The following is a 20,314-nucleotide window of genomic DNA, read 5'->3' as shown; positions in this document are numbered from 1 at the left end:
AAAGTTGTGATAACTTATACTATATCACTCTTGTTGGCACGATGTTCCGCGAGAGTGGTCTTGTGGAATTGGGGAAAACGGATTTCCCGGAGATAACCCACATGTCTGACTTGGTGACCACTAACCAAACTCATGTGCGCCCAGGCCGGTAATCAAACCTGGGTCGCCTTGGTGAGAAGCGAGTGCGCTAACCACTGCGCTAACCGGACAACCTGTAAATATATTTATAAACAAATGTCAGAGTTACCGCCTTTATATAATTAAGCGGGCAAAACAGGAGACATTGATTAGGCGGCTTAAAAAAGCAGTTAGTGATTATTTTGTTTGAAGAATTGAAGCTTAACAGATACTGAATTGGACATGACGCGTTTTATTTGGACATGTGTTTTATTTCAAGGAAACATATATAAGATTATATAGATATATAGGATCTCTCACAAGTCACTATATAACAAAAGAAAGTCAGCGAAAACTGTTAGTTTGTAAGTCTTTGATGACATATTATATGATGAACAGTGTCGTATGCCCTTTATCACAGTCATGTCTTTTCCAATAGAAGGCCTACTTGTTTGACCTGGGCTGATGACAACCAAATACCACAGAGCAATGGGCCTTCCATCACTACATTCATTACAAAGATGTAGCGCACAGAAGAATTTCAAACTATAAATAAGTCAGATCAATCAATTCCGTTTATGAGTGACAATATCGGATTGTTTCAATTCCGTTTATAAGTGACAATATCGGATTGTTTCAATTCCGTTTATAAGTGACAATATCGGATTGTTTCAATTCCGTTTATGAGTGACAATATCGGATTGTTTCAATTCCGTTTATAAGTGACAATATCGGATTGTTTCAATTCCAATTCTGTTTATAAGTAGAATGAATACTGAGATGATATCCAGTAAGAATCACAACATAAACACTGTTAACAAAATTTGCTTTCTTTTTTATTGTGATGTTTTACCCAGTTAGGTGACTTCATAATTTTTATAATGTTGGTTATTATTTGGTACTTGTTCTCTCACTATGAAGTCAGCTTTTTTGTTGATGCGAGACACTGTGTCCTCCTGCAGAAAGAATACTATACCCGTAAATATAACAAACTACACATAGTCAATCAAACATACATACAGTTAAAACATACATATAGTCGAAACCCGCTATCTCAAAGTCTTTGGGACCTTGGGAAAAAATGTTGAGATAATTAACATTCGATATATTAACCAAAACACAAAATGTGTCTAAATAAACCCAACATATTTAAAAAACCTTTGTCGTAACCTGTTAAGCAGAACATCACGATAACAGAGTTAGCGAGTTTCAACTATATGTCATTAATGTGGCATTGTGCTGATATTTCTTTAAGCGTTGCATTCTGTCTTTTTTAGAAAGCTCTTTAAAAGTGCTATTATTTTACAGGCGTGAGGCAGCTGCAGTTAATTCCAACAGAGCGGTGAGAAAGTTAAAAGATGAACTGGATGAAGCTGAAACAAAGAAAACTGAAGTCACAAAGGTACCAACGGTTCATATAAATATACATGTAGCTTAGTAGAAACATGTAGCGATGATTTTTAACAATACTAATAATTAGTATACATTGTACATGTGTATACATGTAGTTGTCATAAGCTATATTTCATAAGCGGCGTAGACTTGATTAAAATATTTAAAATATTAAAAATATTTGGTTTTCACTCAGTGAATAAGATTTCTATCTTACACTGAAACTAATTTAATGGCTTAGGGAAGGATGTTTTTTTAGGAAAGTGTGCCAAATTATTTATTAAGGAAATGTCATTTTGGAAATGACTGTTAATATCAAGTTTCTGCTCTGTGTCTTCTGATGTTGATTTGGAAGTGTGAAGGAATAAAACCTCAAAACGGTGAAAATATCAAATTTTTATCTTACTGTATGGAACAGTTAAAAATATCAATTTGTTACCTAAATGTGTAAAACTATGAAATATGTAATGATTATTTTACTGTTAAAAATCTATAAAAAAACGATAATACTAAAGGTATTTTGTTGTGGTCGAAACTGGAGTTACCCCCACAGGAACCCATTTCTATTGTGGCTCTGTGACCAAGGCGCCCAGGCCAGGAATTAAAACCATGGCGGACGCTTCGCTGTGAAGCTATTTGGCCAGCCATTGTAATTTTATATACCCTGACTACCCATTTGCATTATGTACATGAAGAAAACATTTAAACACTGTATTATTTGAACGAAATAGTCATCATGCATCGTTAACTAATGATTGTGTCCTATTTCTCATTAAAACAAGGACGAGGTACCGAAAATTTCAAGGGTAATTATATGTTGTTCAAGTTTTTCATGTTTAGTCACAACATTGATATTAATGTGGGCACTTAATTCTTATATTTTAATCTATTTTGACTTCATTCCTGTAATTTTCATGACGAATAAGTGAAAGTTTAGTTGTTTTAAAGATCTTCATGTGAAATGATAAAAAAATAATAATATCATATTCGAAGATTCTAAGCTTACGTATAGTTTAAAGAGATTTAAAAAAAAACATACTTGCTTGAAACCGGAATTAGAAATGTTCTTTAGGAACTCAATGTGCACCCAAGTTTGCCATTTATAAACTATTGGTAATAATGTTCAATTTGGATGGCATAATGTGACCCCATACAATTCTGGTATTATTTGAAAGGGTATTTTTTTACAGATTATACTTATACTTTATTATATAAAACATGTGACCATAAAACATAACATCCTCATATTAGTATAGTAAATTACTTTTTTTTACCGATATGTTTTTATTTTTTAATTTCAACACAAATCACATGTAAAATTACCCATTTTGCAATCAATCAAAGAATATTCATAAAAAAAGTTTGAGATATAGGTTGGCGAAAAACAGGCGAGCGATCAGTAGAATTAAACAATTTTGCATGAGTTATTTTGCCATGAATAGAACAGTTTTTATCTGATTTTAAATGAAACTTGGTCAGAGTATTTGTCAGCATAATATTCAAGACCTGAGTGCCAATATTGGTCACGGGTCAAAAACAAGGACACTAGTAATGCATATATTATAATAAAAGGCTTTATGTAAACTGCCTTTTGATTCAAAATGTCGTATTCCACTCTCATGTTTTTTTTTGCAGGTCTTGATTTAATGAAGTATATTTTAACACATTCATCTCTACTCAATAAACTCTTTCAAATGAGTCCAAAATAATATACGGTCAACTGGCATATTTCTAAATTTACTTAATTGTATAATTATGAGTCTCGTTAAAGCTGCACTCTCAAAGATTGATCGTTTTGACAATTTTTTTTATTTTTTGTCTTGGAATGAGCCATTTTTGCGTTAATGTCTGGAAACCAGTGATATAAAACTGCTGACAAAAGAGCAGATGGCAGTTTTCATATTTAGGTTTGAAAATTGATGTTATATGGCTAAAAACATTCCTTATGGTTAAAGAAATATGAAATTTCGGCAGTTTACCAAACTATTGAGGTCTGTTCTATTGTGAGTTATCTTATGACTGAATTAAAGGCACTGCTGCCAAAATGAGCTGATTCTAAGACAAAAAAAAAATAAATTAGGTAAAAACTGTCAATTTGTGAGAGTGCATCTTAAATTAAAAATGTATAATCAATATATTGCAGGAACGCAGAATGGACAGGAACAAAATTAACATATTTCTTAAAAAGTATCCATCAGGAGATGGACGGATCTTTGATGTTGTTAAAAAGCCCTTAGGAGATACTGGCTATTCTTACATGGTATTTAAAAAATCTTCGAAAAAGTCAAAGAAAATACTGCCGTCTGTAGATAGGTCAAATACTGAATAAAGAAAATAGAGATATCATGAGAGACGTTGAGTTGCGTATAGTTAAGGGACAGTATTCTTATAAATATTTCAGTGATTTTTTTCCAACAGTTGTCTTTGTTAGATAGAGAGTAGTTTTATAACTTATATTTACCTGTGCTTTTTCATGCATGATGTATTTTCATGACTTATATAACTATGTTTAACTTAAATTAACATGTTAGTTTAAAAAAGGTGATTTAGACAAAACATTATTCTTTAAGAGCAAACCAAATTTTAAATCTAAGGTTAATTATAAAAATGTTTTTGTCTTGTAAAAGCATTCTTCATGGGATTAACCAACATGATAAAGTATACTTTCCATATATATAGTCATGTTACTTAGTTATGGTTAAAGATTGTTAGTAATTACTTACAAAAATGAATGGCTTGATGCCTCACAGTAATATAGCCATTTTTGTGTAAGTTATTTAAAATACTTACAACCAAAAAAAGTCTTTAGTGGTCTACATGATACTGTGTAAACTACCAACTTACTTTGCCAGCCACTGTTTATATCTAATGCTTCACCTGATAAAAATCAATAAAAGCTGACTGCTGATTTACTGAAATAAGTGTATAATGGAAATTATCTTGAGAAATACTGCCTTCTCATTGGACAAAAACATAATGTTGACAACTATTATAATATTATGTATTACATAGTATCAACTATTCATTACGCTTAATTGACACCTCATAATTATGACGATGCTTGCTATGTTAGCTGGCGAACAGACACTACTAATATCATATCTGACAGTTGTATATATATTCTAATTTGTCAACAAAATGGAAGGAACCGACATTCATGCAAGAAGTCAGATGCCGGCAGTTTTTCGACTTGGTAATTCTATCAATATTTATAATATGTTCACCAACACAGCAATGTGTGAGAGCGAAAAAGGATTTATTAAGGAACAATAAAAAAACACCAAAGACTTTTTCGCTGTCACCTAATGTTTTCACAATGTAACTGCATTCACTTGTAAATTTATTGTATATACAAGAGCTTTTTTAAATTGTCATTCTATTTTACACCACGAAATGGAAGTCACATATTGTGGTATAATTATAATAAAAGAAACAAAACCATTTGATTATAATGTTTCAGCTTCAACAGTGTCCCTATTATTTTGTACAGACATCAATGGCCTAAGCTCACTTCTAAATGTTAAAGCTACGAACCTGTTTTCAGTAGCAAAGTTTTTAGTGTTTAATCTTGATAATTTCATCACACATTTATTTTTACAAAATGCCTGAGTAACAATTTTTGTAGCTACAATTTTTGAAGGTTCGGCACTTTTGCTTCTCTGTGAGATGTCCAATCATTGCTCGACATTTTGATCACATGATGCAACACCATTTTCTTATTGAACTATTTACTCAGCATTTTGCCGTTAGATGCAGCTTGTCTCAATAATGATTTTTGTGATGTAAAGGTTCCGAAACAGAAAAAATGCAGCTTCAGCATTTTGAAGTGAGGCCAGTAATATGTCATTTGAGTACGTAAGAATAGGAGGCCATAATTATCATAATAATAAACATATATAAAAATTATAACATAAATAAATACAAAAATAAAAAATATGTTATTTAAATATTTTTAATATTATATATTATATTATTATTATTATTATATAATATATAATATTATAAATTATAAATAAATTCCCACTGGGGAAATTGTTTTTGTGACAGTTTTTTTCAATAATTGGTAGTACAAGAAAAAGGTGTTTATTTCAATAAGTGTGTACAATAAGGTTGCATGTCAATTTTTGTGATCAGTGGTATGTCGAGCATAAAAAGTGACCTTGGGTATATTTGATATCATGGCTATTTATAGCAAGTGCAGCAATTTCACTGTAAACCCATAAATTATAGTGATGCCCATGCTGTGCACATAGTGTAACGTCGACTGAAGCAAGCGAGTATTTGACTTTTATGAGATTATAATTGTGGATACCTCATTCAGATGTGGACTAGTGCGGCTGTTTTGTTAACAATTATTCATGAGAGACGCACTTCCGTGTAAAGACATCCTAAACTTATAAAATAGTTGTTATTTTAGGAAAAGGAGGACTCATAAGGCCTTGGCAAAACTATAATTTGGTTCAGGTACCGATAGAAAATACTAGCCTTTTTAAATGTTATTTTTTATTAAAACTACATGGCCATATAAAGTTAAAACAGTTGAAAAAGCACCAAAATATCGCTTAATCTTTATATGTACCTGTTAAAAACTAAAAAAGTCACCAGGTCAAATCATAGAAAAAGCTTGTTAGCACTCTAGAGGTCACATTTATGAAACTAAGTCAGAATGTTTATATTGATTAGCTCTAGGCCAAGTTCGAATCTGGGTCATGTGCGGTCAAAAACTAGGTCACCAGGTCAAATAATAGAAAAAAGCATGTTAACAATTTTAAGGCCACATTTATGACCATATGTTCATGGAACTTGATTAGAATGTTATTCTTGATGATCTTTAGGTAGAGTTTGAAACTGGGTAATCAATTTTTCCCGCCCTGAAAACACTTCTTTCACACTTGAATTGGATCAGGTGAGTGATACAGGGCCTTCAGGGTTTTTTGTTTATATTTGGTCTTGGAACGAGCCAATTTTTGCGAAAATCCATGAAAACCAGTTATATAAGACTCTTGACAAAAAATTAGACTGCAGATTTTTATAATTTATATATAAAGTAATGGTTTAAGCCATAAAACATTAATTTTCGAACGGAAATATGAAAATCTACGATCTGATTTTTTGTCAGCAATCTAATATCATTGGTTAAGATACATACACAAAAATTTGCCCTTTCCAAGACAAAAAATAAAAAAGTTGTAAAAATTGTAAGTCTGTGAGAGTGCAGCTTTAAACATTATAGGGTTTTCTTAGTATTAGAAGTGTATATCATGCATGTTTCTGTCAGTTTGTTTTAAGAGTTTAATGCCTAGAAACATAACAATGACAGACTGAATTGAAGTTTATTTAGATAACTTGATGAAAAATCCAAAGAATTTGGTCCTGAAAAGTACTCTTCATATACTGTTTTGTGTATCCTCCCATAACCCTGATAGCTGAAACCCTCTATAACTTAAATATTATTACACTAGATAAAGGGCATTTTAGACTAAGGGGCATACATCAAAGGATATAGTAGGAAGAACCCTGCTAGTGATGAATACAGAAAAGTAAATATATATATATTGTTTGAAAGTTCAGTTGCACTAAATCAAAGTGCATAACTTTTAAAACATGTTCAAGGTTGCATTAAAGACCTTGGGCAAGGTAATAAACACGCAAAGTTCCATTTAAATCACGGCTGACTATCATGACTCAACTTCCTTGTCACAGTCTAACAATTTTGTGTTATAATTTTTATTAAACTAAGGCCTACACAATAAAACTGCTTGTGTCTAATTCCACTGCCCCCAAAAAACATGGCTACATAATGAAATAAAGGTGATCTTCCCGTACAAGAAATGAAACTGAAATTCTGTCCTAAAGGAGAAAAGAATAACAGTCTAAACGTTTTCATCTTGAACTTGCATAAAAACTTTACCCTGTACCTGGGTAGGTCAGGAAACCAGAAACATTTTCATTTTCTTGTTAGGCCTTATGCTCTCACACAATATGAAATCACCTAAATTCCGATTTCCTACAAAAATAAGAACAGGTATTAAACCAGATTTCTTAAATGATAAAAAGTTCAAACCATTTACTTTATAAATAATTTCAAAACTTACAAAGCTGTGGTTATCACTCAAATTGAAATGCTTTTATTGGATTGGTTAATAGTCATAAATGGAGAACTAACTTAAGCCAATTATATATTATGGTAGTAAAATTAGAGGACTTTGCTAATTGATAGCTCAGATCCTTAAAAGAGTCCCCTTCATCATCTTCTTCTTCTTCTTCTTCTTCTTCTTCTTCTTCTTCTTCTTCTTCTTCTTCTTCTTCTTCTTCTTCTTCTTCTTCTATGTCCTCCTCATCTTCTTCTTCTTCTATGTTCTCCTCATCGCCTTCTTCTTCATCTTTCTTCTTCTTTGTTCTCCTAATTGCCTTCTTCTTCATCGTTATTCTTCTTCTATGTCCTCCTCATCTTCTTCTTCTTTGTCCTCCTCATCTTCTTCTTCTATGTCCTCCTCATCTTCTTCTTCTATGTTCTCCTCATCGCCTTCTTCTTCATCTTTCTTCTTCTTCTATGTTCTCCTAATTGCCTTCTTCTTCATCGTTATTCTTCTTCTATGTCCTCCTCATCTTCTTCTTCTTTTATGTCCTCCTCATCTTCTTCTTCTTCAATGTCCTCCTCATCTTTCTTCTTCTTCTATGTCCTCCTCATCTTCTTCGATTTCTTCTTATCTTTCTTTTTCATTTATGCCTTCCTCATCTCTTTATATATCGGGCTTAGTGTAAGACAGCTGCAACTCCATATAGAAATAGAAGGCATTACAACAGCCCTTGTGACATGATTGCTCCATGTAGTTACCAGCAATTGAATTGAATATCACACTACACATACCTGGTCGATCATGTTCTTCACTCAGTGTTTATGAAAGAGAATTCACAGAATTCAAGTAATGCATGCTACTGTTTAACCACAGGGAACAAAGGCAAACCATTCCTTATATTTTCCTACCCTTAATAATAATACTTGAATACTTCTGTCCCCTGTGGTTTTACTACTTTAAATTTCGTAAACAGTAATCATTGTGTGTTGTTTTCCTTTCATGCAGCGTACCACAGTCCCCTAAATCTGTGTACAGTACATCAATATATAAAAATGCACATTGGTAAACATCAAGATGTTGTATTGATATATCAATACAATATGTTTAAATACACTTTAAAATAAAAAGCATGATTTATTGAAGGATAAGATTTAAAAATATCATATTACATTATACAAATTTTTACTTTGTCATATTTTGAACGAACTAACCTTGAAGGCATTTAAATAATATTGACAGGACATAGTTGTTAAAGAATGTCTGAACAATTTAATTTCATACTGAGAGGTTAAATAGAAAAAATAACTTCATATCATATTGCAAATCATATCTATGAATATTTCTTCCCACTTGGTGCTTAAAAAAAACATGCAAATGTTTTGATAAATACTGTACTCAACCTGTGGAAAAGTATTACTTGCTATAAATCATCAGTATGGAAGCGTAAATCATCATTATTGATGTGATCATGTTTTCCTAAGTTGACTTGTTATGCCAAACCCCCCGTCCCCATCCCCCCCCCCCCCCCCCTTTGAAGAAGAGAGGGTATAAATAATTGCCTTGCACATGTCGGATTGTAGGTGCGTCCGTCAGTAGACTAAAGCTTGTCCGAGTAATAAATTGACAATTCCTGGAAATATGGTCATCAAACTTGACATGAAGGTTTGGCCTGACCAGTAGATGACCCCTATTGATTTCAGATGTCATTGGGTCAAGCCCAAGGTGTCAGTGAACTTTAACGTGAAAAGTTTGTCAAAGCTTTTCCGAGTGATAAATCAACAATGCCTTGACCTATGGTCATCACACCTGACATGAAGTTTAGGCCTGACCAGTATATTACCCCGGTAACCCTATTGATTTTAGGGGTCATCGGGTGAAGGTCACAGTGAACTTTATCATGAAAGGGTTGTCAAAGCTTTTCCAAATGATAACTTAACAATGCCTGGACCGATGGTCATCACACTTGACATGAAGGTTGGGCCTGACCAGTAGATGATTGATTTAAGGGGTCAAAGTTACCTTGAATGTGAAAAGGTTGTCCGAGTTATCACTCGACAATGCCTGCACCCATGGCCCTCAAACTTGACTCTGAGGTTCGACCTGACCAGTAGATGACCCCTATTGACTTTAGGGGTCATCGGGTCATAGTTTAAGGTCACAGTGACCTTGAACGCAAAAAGAATGTATAGTGTTTCGCAGCCTTTTTCAACAAAGTACTGTTAATTTTTATGTGTCACCCTATCATTGGGCATACCAATTATTTCAGCATTTCCTCTTCGGTGTACTGCTGTTTGTAATTGTTTCTTTATATCTGTTTCAGGAGTTTGAAGCTTACAAGAAGCACACAACAGCCCTTCTGAAGAAGGAAAAAGAACTAAATGAAAGGCTTCGGCATCTTTGTGGATGATTCCTGTTGTCTGCTGCACAGTTAAACACCACTAAATTCTAAATAGATATTGATGCACATTTTTCAATTTACTGTTCAGCATATGAAATTTAGTATTAATTATAAGTTTTGTGTATACATTTTTTAACATTTTATATATGTCAAAATGGTAATCTGGAAAAATTGAAAATGTACAGCCTGTTTTTTTATGTTTTTTTATTATAATTATTATATCAAACTTTTATAATTCTAAAAAACAAAGTTCTTTAACCGGTAATTTTATTCAGGACATTAAAATGATTTTCAGAAGAAATGATTGGCTTTGAACCTGCATTATATTTCTTCCATTTATTTCAAACCTAACTCAGCTTTTTTGTACGAAATTCCTTACGTTCTCAATATGACAGTGTTTTGAAAATATGTATAATTTTTAAGCTTCTCTTAGTATTTAAAGCTTTGTTTAGAACTGCATAAAAAACAATTTGCTTACCTTAAGGAAACTATCATTACTTTTTAAAATAATCTTTAACTTCCTTTTGCATTTGTCAAAATTAAGGTTGAATTACAACAAAATGTAAAAAATGAATTCCACTTAGGATTGTGTTGCTGTTTATTGTTCATCAGCATGATATTGCAAATATTAGTAGCTAGCATTTAAGAGGCCAAATACTTTTGTTTGTTGGGTTTAAGAAAAGGACAGGGTATTGCAGAAAAGGGAAAGAGTGGTTTCTGAGGTTGTGGAGAAAAAATAATTAAAAGACCTATTTTAAGCCTTCTATAAGTGCCCCCCCCCCCCTCCAAAAAAACTAAAATAATAATAATAAAAAAAATTGTACACAACCTCTGTTAATTGATCTTAATCTTATTGCCTAATTGGCTTATCAGATCTCCAATCTGAGTATCCTGCTGTGCAGTTTTCGATGTTTTATTATTAAAATGGACCCTAAATGGCCCTGAAGCCAATAAAGGAATACACAGGAAATTGGCCCCTACTGTGACACCAATGCAATTGGCAGGAGATGCACAGCAGGGGATAATCATGCCAAACATTCCATAAACTATTATAAATATGTTAGAAACATGTTAAAACGAGAGAAAAAATTGGTTGATTGCCCAATATTTTTAGTTTATACAAATCTATTATCATATGATAAATCATATAGAAACGTTTTTAAAAAAAACAACAACACATACAATACCCAGTAATTAATTTCATATTATAAAACGGCAGAAAAGTTCTCAGTTTTTCTCTCCATGAGGTCCATGCCAGGGGTATAATTAATTTCATATTCTAAAAAGGTAGAAAGGTTCTCAATGTTTCTCTCCATGAGGTCGGGGATAGGGGTGTGGCCAAAATTAAGGCTGGGTGCAGCACCCTGTTCTAAATCTTTAGCTGAAACCCTATTATTTGTATATGTATATATTTTATTTTGTTGTCCAATTTCGATTACATTCCTTCGGAATCGAAGCTGTTATTTTATTAATGCATTCCGTCCAAATGTTGCCTGTGTTAATGAATTAAATGATTGTGTATAAAAATGTATGTTAATATAATATATATATATATATATATATATATATATATATATATATATATATATATATATATATATATTTGTTAATTTATTCGTTTGTATTAGTTGTCATAGTGATTTGCAATATTAAGACAAAAATTAAAATTAGCTCCAATCGACATGGGCTTTTCTTTTATAAGGTGTTCTAATTTTCAGGATTGAAGTCCACATATCAGGAATGAGTTTTTTTTTTTACTTCAAACTGTTTTTTGCTCTGACATTTGTATCAAAAAAGTAAGAAGTATGATGAAATCAATTTTAACTACACGGGCAGATCCAGTATTCTACATTAGAGGGGGTGTAACTGTGGGGCATAACATTCTGACTTGCGCCCCTCCCTCAGAACCGAAATTTATTTGGTTTAAAGTGTGGGCAGGGGGGTTATGGGGGGTACTCCCCAAAGAAGATTTTAACAGTTTCTAGTACGAAATTTTGCAATTTGAGAGAACTTTATCACTTTTAAGTTTCTCCTATATCGAAAAAAGTAACCTTGGACCGATTTGTGGTGGGGGTTGCCTTTCGGATACGCCCCTGTAACCATTAGTGAAATAGACGTTTGTTTTTGTAACAAGAACAGATTTCTCTCCCTTTGCTTGTCTCATGTATGGAAAAGCATCGTTATGCTTAAAATAGGAACAGGGGAACATGCAAAACAGAACCTACTGCTACTGACACTGTCATCTGAATAAATTGCTTGAGACCATTCTGAACTCCTCAGCTATTTTCCATCGAAAACAAAGCTGGGAAATGGCCGAGGTGTTCCGAATGGGTTGAGACTTGAAAAACTGTATCTTCATGTCCATTCGGAGCTCCTCGGCCATTTTTTCAAAAACAACCTCGGATGTATTTGGACGGTTTACATACTCAAAAAGTGACACGTTTAAGTATGCTGCAAATAGATCGCGTAGTAATCTTATTTAGCAGTTAAACTTTATGACTTAACTCTTGGGAATCTTAATAATGTTTGCAATAAAACACTTCACTGGCCATCAATTGTAAACTGAGATCAATAAATACAACTGTTAAACACTACATTTAATTAATGATATTATTCCAAAATTTACGAACTACTTCAACTGATGTACCGGCATTTGTTTTCGATAAAAATGGCCGAGGAGTTCCGAATGCTTCTTGTCTAGAGTTTAAGTTACGCAGTCTTATTTTGAATGCATATTGAAACCCGAGTTTGACGGGGAACTGACTGATAAACATTTTTTTCCAAATCAATGTCAGTTCATTCGTCTGCTGAAGACTACAAGCTGATACAAAATACAGTACTGTGTCTCTACTTAAATCACTCAATATGACCTTAAATCAAGCAGACTTAGTAGTGCACTCTTCAAAAGGAGTCAATGCGGTGAATACCTCTGTAGAGGTTTAAGCGTTGGTTTTGTTTATGCACTGCACATGATGTCGCTAATGTTAACACGTAGCTAAATTATTTAAAACCTGCTTGGAGTTAAATGGAGCAAATCTGTTTTATAGCTGAAAAAGCTTTAGCGAGATGGATTCTACTTCTGAATGGCATTAAAGATAATACACATTCATGGCACGAAAATTGTTGTTTTTAAATCTAAGTTAAATACATACTTTGATTGACACCATATGTTTTTTTTATTCCAATCTGTATTAAATGGTTTTTGAATATGTATTTTTAATGAATTATTATGTTTAACTCATTTGATTTAAAGGATGAACCCACAAAAGCATGTGATTTTGGTTCACATAAAAATATATTAACCTTTATAAAAAAAAATAACAGCTACGTGGCAAAAATATTAATGACACTTTTTAACTACCTTTATTAAAGTATTGCACTTTTTTGTTTCGATCATCTAAGTCAAATAAGTCAAACAAAATAATGCATTAGAAATTTAAAAACATTTTATTGCATCAGCCTTTATTGTGCGCCTTTTATAAGTTAATACTATTGAAAGCTAAATCGAGGAATACGTGCGAATTTAAAATCATCATATACTTATTCTCCTATTGAGTGGTTCTCAAATTTCACCGACGAAGGTAAGGCAATAAGTCTCTACTCTATAGTCAGTATAATAAATATTTGCCACGCTAATTGTAAAGAAATCTTCAACATACAATGGGATTGTGGTTTGTAAAGGGAAGGGGTGTTTAAGATGCAACAGCGTATACAAATAAAGCTATTTGATAAGTGCGGGTTTATGTATCGTCCATACCAGTTTACAAAGCTTGGTTGATTTAAACATGTTTTTAAAGTTGTTGTTTTTCTAAAGGACAAATTATCCACATGGTTGGGGTAGGATTCACTACTGTTCTTAACTGGATCTTAATAGGATTTATCTTTTGGAATGTTCGATTTAAAGGCCTTGTATAAGGAATGTTTGGCATGATAATCCCCTGCTGTGCTTCTCCAGCTAATTGCACTGGTGTCACACTAGGGGACTATTTTCTGTGTATTTCTTTATTGGCTCAGGGCCATTTAGGGTCCATTTCTATCATAAAACATCTCAAATTGCACCGCAGGATACTCAGATCGGAGATCTGATAAGTCAATTATTATACTCATTGCTCGTAAAATATAAGTAACGGTTACTGTGCTCACTAAGAGTTCTTAAATTATACACGAGAACGAAGCGCAACTTGTGAAGAAAAGCGAACTTCAGTTTCAGTCACGATGTCAGTGGGTGTAAAATTTAGTTTTGTTCCATATTTGGAAAGACGGCGTTCAATAAGCAGTGTGCATTTAATCACTTATATCGTTGAAGCCGCACGCTACTAATTAACACGGAGAGAAGCTTACGGGTAAACGTTCTGATATAAGAATAGATGGTTAAAAGCAAACAAAGTAAACGCTTTTCAATACGTTACAAGTCTTCAAATATTACCAAACTGTGTTCTCTAAGCTTGTAACAATTTTGGAACAATTGTCAAAATATGTTTTTTTATAGAAATAATGACCCCGAAAACCGACATATGCTGGATATCCCCAAAGCATATCCACTTTCACGAACGGAAGCATGTAACTAAAGAATGTACAAGTCGTATTTTTAAGCAGTCTGAATATCGGATTTTAATCATCAACCCTCGCCATTCGTTTTGGGTGGGGAAATACCCGTACTCGTTCAATGTAAATAACGCATTTGCAAGGAAGTCATAACCGTTCATTGCAAGCAACTTACTGAACTATTAGGGTGTTGTGTGTGCAAATGTTTGGACTGCAAAATGTAAGTCTTTTTTTATCTTATTGCTTGTTGATCTTCTGTAAATACATTTGCTTATGTGAATCTAAGCATGTTCTATGTAAGTTTAATAATACATATAGTATATACTAAATACCTAATAGCTGCTTTTTGAAATAACATGATAGATTTAATAAATGCTTTCTAATTCAAAGGGTTTAAAATATTATTATGATTCATCTTCAGAAGATTAAGAAAGAAAACTATACAACGGAGAACATGACCTACTCCTACTGGATTAATTAAAAACAACCGTCTTCGCACTCAAAATGGATATATCAGAAACTCCAATGTGTGGGGACCACCCATCGGTCCACGGCGAGGCCGTATGCATGAAGCACAGACAAATTATCTGCATGAAGTGTGTCCTTGAAGACAAGAAACATAGCCGCAAGAAATGTGAGGTGAGAGTTATCAAGAACATGGAAACAACTGGCGAGAGGAACCTTGTCGCTCTTCTTGCACTAAAATTTGGCATCACTCTGAAGAAAACCAAACTTGAATCGCATATGGAAAACACGGATGTTGAGAAGCAAAACTTGAAAAGGAAGGTAGAGAAGTATTTTTATAAATTGCAGGAGGAATTGCAGAAGAAGTTTGAAAGTTCATTGAAATCGATTGACGATAAAGTGACTGTTATTCAGAACACTAACCGCAGTCGAATGGAAAGTATCGATTCATCCATTGCAATGTTCGATACTGAGATTGAGCGAATGCTTAACAAGAAAGGGAGTAAGGTCGACGATGGTAGTGATATGTTTTCCCTACGACAGAATGTGAAGAATCTGCCGTTCACGGACGTACACACATCGTCCGGATTTCACGTCGATACAACTCTGAAACAGGCCGTGTACGGAAACAACCCGTATCTCGGTCAGATTTTGATAGACGAAGATGACGAACAATATGAAGGCTTACAAGAAGACAATGAATACCTGACGCCAGTGACGTCAAAACTTATAACAACTCCTGGTAAAGACACAGACGATACCCTAGGACAGACAAATTACGACACGCTTGAAAATACTGGTAAAGAACATGGACCGTACACGACACTCGCTAAACAAGCTGGGAAACCAAAAATATCTTCAACAACAACAAATCAAGTTACACCTAAGAAGTTAAGCGCTGGTCGTTTCAGAGAGCCTTTACCAGCTGTTCCAACTGAGAAATCAGAAGAACAAAATTACGAAAAATATGAAAGCATGAGTAAGAAAGCTGCAGTGACCAAAGGGTCCTCAACACCAGAAGTAAAGCCAAATAAACAACCGGTCGTAAAGCTACCCGAGCGGCAGAAGTCTCTGCCAAACTTCTCGCCAGCCTCTCCCAAAACGACTCCTGAAAATCCCTATTTTAACCTTAAACTTCAATCTGCAAAGAAGGAACAACCATGTGACAGACCGAAACCAAATCCAGTTGAAGTCAAAGTAAATGTTACACAGGGACAGTCAAATAGCGAGAAGGAATCAAAATCCACAATAGGTCGCGGCTCCGAAAAAAGGGTAGTTGCTAGGTCATCACTGTTAGACAAATTTCCCGCACTAAAGGCCAAAGCTGAAGGAACTGATATCATTCACAAACACAAGTCTTCCAGCGTTCTGGATTTAAAGAATACATCCTCAACTCTCTCGACGAAAGATATCAAGCGTACGATTGTGAATATCAATTTACTTAGTACAAATCGAGTGGTGTTACTCGACGTTCGAAATTCAGCGATAATTTTAGCTGGTACTGATGGACATGTAATATCCGAGCCCAAGGGAAGTCACTACATAAGTATGGTCGGAAACGATAGAGGTAAGGTTGCTGTTCTTGGACGAGGGACGAAACTTCATCTTACCATCTACATGGCTATTGCAGAACAAATAGAAGTTCAAACAAGTACAGACATTCAATGCGATATTGTTGACGTGATTGGTTTCGATTTTAACGACGATGCTCGCGAATATGCCGTCAGCGGAAACGGAAAATTAGTTATTGTCATGGAGACTGGCAAAACAAAGCATTCCCTATCCTTTGCAGCATGCATGACGGGAAAAGAAAAGGCGGCCGACTTGAAAACGTCATATGACTTTGAAATGAACTGTATGTTTATTCTGGACACGTCGTTGCAGTCTTTGAAGCGCTTTGACATTGCCGCCAACAAAAAGAAGTGGGAAGTGAAGATAGAAAACGGGAATTTGGGACCGGTGGCACTTTTCAATGGAACCAAAGCGTTGTACATTTTATTCAAGGACGGGATAAAAATTGTGAATAAAGCATCCGGTGCTGTTGGAAAGCTTGTGAAGACGTCCAATGTTGTCGGCGAGGCCAGAGGCTTATACGTAGATGAGAAAAAGAACATCGCCATGATCTCTTCAGATTCTCAAGACGAGGAAAAATCGAACACCTTCGGCATTGTGGCTTTGTAAAAATATGTTTGTAGAGTAAAGGGAAGCAGTTTAAACTGTCGGGCCCAAATATGTCCGACGAATCTTACTGACGAACGTATCGATCAACCGTATTTATTTCAATGAAATATATATGAGTTAGTTATTCTTTCTTTTCCGAAACTAAAATATATATGGATCGGTGACGTGTATATGTTTAAGCAAGTAAAACTTTCAATTAAAATATTACACTGAAATTCTTTATCCTGCTATATTCTGTCGTGCGATCGTTGGGGAAGAAAGGAACATCTTCGTTTAACTGTATACGAATTTCATGTTTACATTGGCATGTACAATGCTTAATAGATGTCGCCTTAAAGGTATAATATTGAAGCCGGGACCAGTTGTGTTTACTAATATGAGATTTACTAAACATGTCATTGTTTATGTGTTGTGTATTGTTATGTATATATCTATAATTAAACTACATTAATCGGAATGTACAGTTTCTGTTTTCAACCCCAATCATTCCATACTATCCGATATAGTAATCAGCAGGCCCCAATATCACGAAAATACTTAAGTCAAATCTCAAACTCAGTCTCAACTCAGTTTACTATATATTATAGCCAAAATGTACTTGAGTACAATTCATTGCCTTTTAACAATTCATCAAGTATATTTTTTGCTCTAGAATAAGATTTCTTTGAAATATTTTCAACATCTTTCAATAACACATTCTATGAGGAAATAAATTTACAAAAAGTATGAAAACATGCAAGATTTTGAATAATACGATGCTTGTGCGTGATAAAATGAGTTGAGATAATAATTGAGACTTGACTTAAGTATTTTCGTGATATTGGGGCCAGGTCTCCATCTCACGAAAAAGTCATTTCTCATACTCAACTTATTTTTCCACATTTAAGAAAGGCATGATTTAAAATTACTTTAAAAAACGCTTTCTACATTATTTTGGAAAATATTATTTTTCTAATGTATTTAAAAACATATTTCTATATTTCTAGAGCACAACAAGTACTTGAGTAATAAACACAGAATATTGAACTCCAGTATAATTTTTGCGTTTGAACTATTTTTTTCTTTAAACAATCTTTGTATCAACATAGATGTAAACTATGCGAGAATGCACCTTGAAAACAAAAGTAAAACATACATCTTTCAATCATGCAACGCGGTTCTGTGGTAAAATGAGATTAAGATTGAGAATTGATGATATTTGGGCCAGATACTAGGGTAATCAAATTAGTCAGATCATTTTAGTGGGAAGAATAAAGATACTGCTTAACAATACGTGTACGCATACGCGAAACTAGACATACAACTAAAAATATGTTTGCGAAGGCATTTCCTATTCGTGTACCTTTATATTCACCTACTGCCGACTGCATCATAAACCATTAGGCCTGAACCAAGGCTTACATGCGTCATAGAAAACAACTTGTGCATGTGTCCTACGAGTTTTAATCGTATACAATCCACAAGTACACGTTGAAGTCACGAGTTACAACCTATGTATTGCTGCGACATAATTGTTCTGAAACATAGGATAAATTCTACTAATACTATATACACTTAAAGTATAGTACTTTTTTATTTAATGTACAACACAAGTAATGAAAACACTTTGGTATTGGACACTACAAGAAGTGTAAACATTTCGGTAATGTACACTACAAATACTGTAAATACTTCGGTAATGGACGATACAAATACTGTAAACACTTCGGTAATGGACACTACATATACTGTAAACAGTTGGGAAATGGACACTACAAATATTGTAAACACTTGGGTAATGGACACTACAAGAACTGTAAACACTTCGGTAATGGACGATACAAATACTGTAAACCCTTGGGTAATGGACACTACAAATATTGTAAACACTTGGGTAATGGACACTACAAGAACTGTAAACACTTCGGTAATGGACACTACATATACTGTAAACACTTCGGTAATGGACACTACATATACTGTAAACACTTGGGTAATGGACACTACATATACTGTAAACACTTCGGTAATGGACACTACATATACTGTAAACACTTCGGTAATGGACACTTCATAAACTGTTAACACTTCGGTAATGGACACTACATATACTGTAAACACTTCGGTAATGGACACTACATATACTGTTAACACTTCGGTAATTGACACTAGAAGAACTGTAAACACTTCGGTAATGGACACTACATATACTGTTAACACTTCGGTAATGGACACTACATAAACTGTAAACACTTCGGTAATGGACACTACATATACTGTACCACTTGGGTAATGGACACTACAAGAACTGTAAACACTTCGGTAATGGACACTACAAATACTGTAAACACTTGGGTGATGGACACTACATATACTGTAAACACTTCGGTAATGGACACTACATATACTGTAAACACTTCGGTAATGGACACTACATATACTGTTAACACTTTGGTAATGGACACTACATATACTGTTAACACTTCGGTAATGGACACTACATATATTGTAAACACTTCGGTAATGGATACTACATATACTGTAAACAGTTGGGTAATGGACACTACAAGAACTGTGAAAACTTGGGTAATGGACATAACAAGAATTGTGAACACTTCGGTAATGGACACTACAAATACTGTAAACACTTCTGTAATGGACGATACAAATACTGTAAACACTTCGGTAATGGACACTACATATACTGTAAACACTTCGGTAATGGACACTACATATACTGTAAACACTTGGGTAATGGACACTACATATACTGTAAACACTTCGGTAATGGACACTACATATACTGTAAACACTTCGGTAATGGACACTTCATAAACTGTTAACACTTCGATAATGGACACTACATATACTGTAAACACTTCGGTAATGGACACTACATATACTGTTAACACTTCGGTAATTGACACTAGAAGAACTGTAAACACTTCGGTAATGGACACTACATATACTGTTAACACTTCGGTAATGGACACTCCATAAACTGTAAACACTTCGGTAATGGACACTACATATACTGTACCACTTGGGTAATGGACACTACAAGAACTGTAAACACTTCGGTAATGGACACTACAAATACTGTAAACACTTGGGTGATGGACACTACATATACTGTAAACACTTCGGTAATGGACAC

The 20,314-nt window shown here is 34.0% G+C and overlaps 2 protein-coding genes across 4 annotated transcripts in view; both read left to right on the top strand.

The window, feature by feature from the left end:
• LOC128239344 (coiled-coil domain-containing protein 89-like) overlaps window positions 1-11,513 on the top strand; it is a 28,423-nt gene extending 16,910 nt beyond the window's left edge. For both annotated transcript variants that reach the window (XM_052955974.1, XM_052955966.1), the window contains exons 7-8: window positions 1,426-1,519; window positions 9,910-11,513. In XM_052955974.1, the coding sequence (XP_052811934.1) occupies window positions 1,426-1,519; window positions 9,910-9,996 (181 nt within the window). In that variant the 3' untranslated portion in view covers window positions 9,997-11,513. The remainder of the gene's footprint in view (window positions 1-1,425; window positions 1,520-9,909) is intronic.
• Window positions 11,514-14,639: 3,126 nt separating this feature from the next.
• Window positions 14,640-17,635, top strand: LOC128239225 (uncharacterized). Of its 2 annotated transcripts, none has more exons than XM_052955774.1 (2): window positions 14,640-14,752; window positions 14,954-17,635. In XM_052955774.1, exon 2 carries the CDS (start codon window positions 15,037-15,039, stop codon window positions 17,176-17,178), a length of 2,142 nt encoding a protein of 713 aa, XP_052811734.1. In that variant the 5' UTR covers window positions 14,640-14,752; window positions 14,954-15,036; the 3' UTR covers window positions 17,179-17,635. The 2 variants fall into 2 exon arrangements, with proteins under 2 accessions (XP_052811734.1, XP_052811741.1); XM_052955781.1 differs by having other exon boundaries at window positions 14,678-14,752; window positions 14,957-17,635.
• The last annotated feature ends 2,679 nt before the right edge of the window (window positions 17,636-20,314 follow it).

Source organism: Mya arenaria, chromosome 1, assembly GCF_026914265.1.
Source record: "Mya arenaria isolate MELC-2E11 chromosome 1, ASM2691426v1".
Classification (NCBI taxonomy): domain Eukaryota; kingdom Metazoa; phylum Mollusca; class Bivalvia; order Myida; family Myidae; genus Mya; species Mya arenaria.
This window is presented reverse-complemented; position numbering and strand designations above follow the sequence as displayed.

What these genes read in the sequence shown, in the direction of transcription:
- LOC128239225 (XM_052955774.1), top strand. Translation starts at nt 15,037, where the DNA reads ATGGATATATCAGAAACTCCAATGTGTGGGGACCACCCATCGGTCCAC.